Here is a 4,821-nt window from a genome sequence, read left to right on the forward strand (position 1 = left end):
AAATTGTTTTTTTTATTTGAAAAACGTTTTCGAAAAAAAGAATTGAAATTTCATTTTTATTGTAAAAATATAAATGTCCTTAACTTCAGGAGTTCCTACATGGTTCCTAACTTTTAAGAGTTATAATCAAAGTAAATTTTTTTTTCATTTTTTCCTCCATTGATTCGCCTAGAAGCCTGATTCCGTATTTTAAAACCTTGTGTGTGTATGTGTGTGTGTATATATATATATATATATATATATATATATATATATATATATATATATAAAGAAATCTAAATACATTGTTATTATGGGTAAAATAATTACAAGTATGTTGCTATTATGAGTAAAAAAAGTACATTGCCTACATTATGAGCAAGAGTAAAATACGTTGCTATTCCCTGCAATTTGCACATTCATTTTGGCTAATTTGCTAACACGTCAAACTGCTACCAAGATAAAACCTAATTTTTGTTGAGCGATTTACAAAAAAAACTAATTCATTCACATACATGTAATATTGTAATAATATAAGCATCCAAAAAAGGTGCAGTTTTGGTTTGGTGTAAATTAAACAATCTGCAAAATGAAGTAAAAAAACATGCCAATTACTGTGAAATGGAAGAGAAGAATTGCTCCAATCGGCTCTCACCTACTAATAACCCAAATTTCTTGGTAAAAACCGCATTAATCTTGTCTTCCCCTAAATCTTTCAACACATCTTTTGTTGACATTTCAATGTACTCGTTTAGGTTGTGCACATTTCCATCTACAACAACAAACAACCAAAAAGAAAATAGTTGAAATTTGAATTTAGTACACAATAATGAGTTTGATATTAGTAAGAAAGAATTTATATTTTATACCTTCAGCTACTATCACTTCATATTCAGGTGGATTAGCCATCCAGTTTCCTTGAGAATCCTTCATGTGTCTTCTATCAGAGGCAAAATAACGGAAAAATATAGGAGCATGGACTATACGGAAAACCCTGTGATCATGGATTAATTTATCATTTTTACCAAAATTTATAAGGAATATATCAGCAATTTAATAGCTAAGTTTTTTACCTCTGAAATTCAGAAAATAGCTCGAAAGATGGCCTTATACTCTCTGATATATATGACGATAGAGTTGATGGAAATGGAAGAGATGAATCTAAATCCCATACTAAATCCATGGACTTTCCTTCTTTTCTTCTCTGTTAAGCATCACCAGTTTCAAATTCAGTAATATATGGTTACAGATTTCTATTTAATTTCAATTGAATAAATGCATTGTGCAATGAAAGTTCAAAGGCATTACCTGAATGCAGATTACATGGTAATCCCATAGAATTACCCCATCAGCTCTATGGCTAGCTTTCTGATGCCACAATGGAACCTGCATTATGATAATTAATCAAAATTGATCTATATTTGAGTATGTACAAAAGCGTTTTGTAAAATTTATCATAAACAAAGGAGAAAACATACATGTTTATTCTCATTGGAAATGAAGACAACAAAGAGATCTGATACATCAGCTACTTTATCTGCACATAGTTTCTTGCAGAGCAAATACACATTTTCTTCGCTACAACCAAATTCAAACACAAAATCTAAGCTCAAAACCCCACTTTTTAAATAATGAAACATCAAAACAAGCTAATGATCAACTCATATATTCATATGAATCCTCTAACAGAGTCTTTGATGCTATAAGTAGCAACAGATTCCATGTTAATTTCCATTTTGAACTTATAGTATTAGTTCTAAATCGTGGAAATTCAATCTTAATCAAAACTTCCATGCCTCAAATCTTGCAATTACTGAGACGCGGAATCATGATTAACAAAAAGAGATTACCAGATCAAAACTTTGTTCTTGACACGATGATGTCAATTGTGTCTTGAGTTCAGCTACTAAACTTCAAATTCGCAAAAGTCAATCATGCTGATTAGGGCATATGCAAATGATCATTTAAGCTTAAAAATAATTATAATACTCGCAATAAAAATCGCGGATTTAATGAATTACAAGGCGGTAGAAACGAAAATTTCGTCCAAGAACATGATAGTTCATAAAATTCACTGAGCATGTTGATCGATTTTAGGGAGGCATTACCAGTAACATGGGGTGTGATGAAATTGGGGAACGTCGGAGGAAGTGGAAGAATCTGAACCCAAACTCGAAGCCATCATCTTATTTTGATCTTCAGTAACATCCACAGGTGTTTATTACTTTTCAAATTCCATCGCTCATCTTTAGGCTTGAATCTTTGGTTATTAGTTGTTACTTATTAAATCTAGGGTTCAAGGCTTAAGAAGATGTTCATTAGATGGGCTGTTCACTTAACTTAATTTGTTTTGGCTATGTTATTTTTTCGTGTTTTTCATTATTATTATTATTATTATTATTATTATATATATATATATATATATATATATATATATATATATATATATATATATATATATTAAAGATCGTGAAAAATTTTAACAGTTCTTTCCTGTCATTGCCTGAAATTTTTTATTTTTTTTTTATTTTCTGTGCCGATAAGGATCAGGTTGCGGCCCACCGCTTCTTCTTACTCTCTTCCGATTAAAAATCCCTAAAACCACCGTACTTCCCCATTTCTTCTCCTCACCGTCGATCCACACTCAGTCTCCTCGTCCTTATCCAAACCTTCTGCTTGAAACCACCGTTTTTTCCATAGGTTTTCGCCGTTCCTTTCTTTCGCTCCTCTGCAAATCCATCGCCTCCATAAATGGACTTCTGCCTTCCAGTTCCTTCCACGGTCTGATGCTCTTCCAAGCGACGACTTTCCCCACCCGACCTCCACCTCCACCTGGTAAGGTAATTTCTTTCATCTACGGCTTAACGATTCTCGATGTTTACTTTAGTTTTCGCTCCCCAAAGTCTTCCGCTCAAGTTCTGTCTACTTCACAGATCTTCCCAACATCACCACCGTTCATGGCTATAATCGCCACCTCACCTGAAACCGTTCCGCCCCAGTTTATCTCCAACTCAGGCGACCGCCATAGAAGAAACCACCATCGCCTTCTGCTTCTCAGGTATCGAATCAATTTTCTAATACCTCAAATCGATTTCATTCTCAGACGTACAAAGGTTATAAGGTATTGATGCATCATCGGTGCCGTCTAGGAAGATTCCGTCGGCTTCTTCGATGTTGTGGGCCCGTAACCTCCGTCATTTCATCGAATCTGGTGTTCATCTTGGCTTTGAATCTTTAATGGGTAAAATTAATTAGTTTCCCCCAAATCTGTCTCTTCTATTACTGTTCACTTATGAATACGTTTATGTGCTAAGATCTTTGTTCCACTTCCCCATCTTCTCTTATCTATTCCAACTGCTTCCCACAGTCTGTAAATTGATTTCAGCCTCCGGTTTGACAAATTTGTTTTCGCATTGATTTTAGGAATGTTTTCAGGATTTTGAAATCCCCAGCGTTGGTGGGTAGAGCACAACACACCGCTTCCCTTCTTCCAATCAGATGGTGTTCTGCTGCTCGCTTCCTTTTCTTCCGCCTCCGGGTTTTTGATCTCGGATCAGGTAGCTAATAATGTCTAATTCTTTGTGATTTTATTAAATTATATTTGGTCTGCTGATTTGAATTGAAAATTAGGTCCTTGCACAAAGAAATTCTGTCTTCAGGTGGACTTTGGAAGATTCCACGCCAAATGTTCGATGAAAGTACTCAAATACGTCAACTGGTGTTGTGGGTTCAAGAACAGCCTTAGTGTTGTCTACAAACGAAACAAACTTTCTATATGTATCAGTTATTGTCTCACTAGATTATGTTTAGAAATCTGCTCGAAAATGACAACATATATGGGTGAGTTTGTATAAATTTAGTTGCAAAAGCTTCCATTTGAATTCAATAATAATAGTCTCATAACAACAACAGGGAACCAAAGGTTCAAATTACTTGCCTTAGTCTGAATACAACATGGTGTTGAGTTGGAACTTATGGAATACCATTCATTAGCCCATGTTCTATTAATTTTCAAATTCTATTAATTGAATTGGTGTATTTTCTGAAATTTAAAGAAATTGCATGGGTTTTACTTTTTAGTTGTTTCATGAGGTAGTTATTAAAGCATTCTTGGATAGAATGTCTGATGAGAAGTACATCTAGAAGACAGCCGTGAGCCTTACTTACCCAGCATCACATACTTGAAATCCAATCAGGTAATGACAACGACCATAATTGATACATTTTTTACACTTTAATGCATTAACAAAAATTTTAGTTTGTATAGATTTAAAAAATTTTGGGTCCCTTAATGTTGTTCTTGATAAAAAAAATATTTTTGTTCTTTGCAATTCTTGGAATGTGACGTACAACTTCGATTCAAAGGAAAAATATGGTAAATCAATTCGATGATGAATAATACCAACTTCAATTTTATGAAAATTGCAAAATACATATGATGCTTTGGATCTATTCTCCAGCAGTTTCCCTGTTTAGGCTAACTTTTTGTGTTTCTATCATCACGTTTTCTCCATATCTTACTATTGTTTATGTTGTGCAACTTCCTTCCCTTTTCTTATTACCAAAGGACTTTTGCTAATTAAATAAATTAGTTACTTATTTAGTGTTTGCTTACCTCTATTCTCATAATTGCTTTTTATGTGATGACTTTTTGCAGCTCCTGATACCTTTTTGTTATGGAGGAACAACAAAAACTCAGCAAATCCGTCTCTAAAACAGAGAAAACAAGGTGAACATGAAAACTGGATACCAATCTTTGCAACCTGCAATGCTGGAACCGGAACCGACAATTAGGAGCCAAAGAGAAGGAAACCGTGTGTGTATTTATTTTCACATCTATCT

General features: G+C 34.0%; 1 protein-coding gene across 1 annotated transcript; it reads right to left on the reverse strand.

Moving 5' to 3' along the window:
- Positions 1 to 464: 464 nt before the first annotated feature.
- LOC145136246 (amino-terminal glutamine amidohydrolase) lies at positions 465 to 2,306 on the reverse strand. The gene is made up of 6 exons (XM_079070412.1): positions 2,088 to 2,306; positions 1,458 to 1,557; positions 1,288 to 1,365; positions 1,053 to 1,183; positions 849 to 973; positions 465 to 751 (listed from the first exon to the last, which is right to left on the reverse strand). The coding sequence occupies exons 1-6, from the start codon at positions 2,162 to 2,164 to the stop codon at positions 591 to 593; spliced, it is 672 nt and encodes a 223-aa protein (XP_078926538.1). The 5' UTR covers positions 2,165 to 2,306; the 3' UTR covers positions 465 to 590.
- Between the last annotated feature and the right edge of the window lie 2,515 nt (positions 2,307 to 4,821).

This window comes from Lactuca virosa, chromosome 9 (genome assembly GCF_052849685.1).
Source record: "Lactuca virosa cultivar CGN04683 chromosome 9, Lactuca_virosa_CGN04683_v6, whole genome shotgun sequence".
Taxonomy (NCBI): domain Eukaryota; kingdom Viridiplantae; phylum Streptophyta; class Magnoliopsida; order Asterales; family Asteraceae; genus Lactuca; species Lactuca virosa.

Bases quoted from the DNA above. Each gene is read 5' to 3' on its own strand.
- LOC145136246 (XM_079070412.1), bottom strand. From the start codon at position 2,164: ATGATGGCTTCGAGTTTGGGTTCAGATTCTTCCACTTCCTCCGACGTT. The intron at 1,366-1,457 runs GTATGTTTTCTC...ATCATAATGCAG, and splicing joins TTTCCAATGAGAATAAACAT to GTTCCATTGTGGCATCAGAA. The intron at 1,184-1,287 runs GTAATGCCTTTG...GATGCTTAACAG, and splicing joins ACCATGTAATCTGCATTCAG to AGAAGAAAAGAAGGAAAGTC.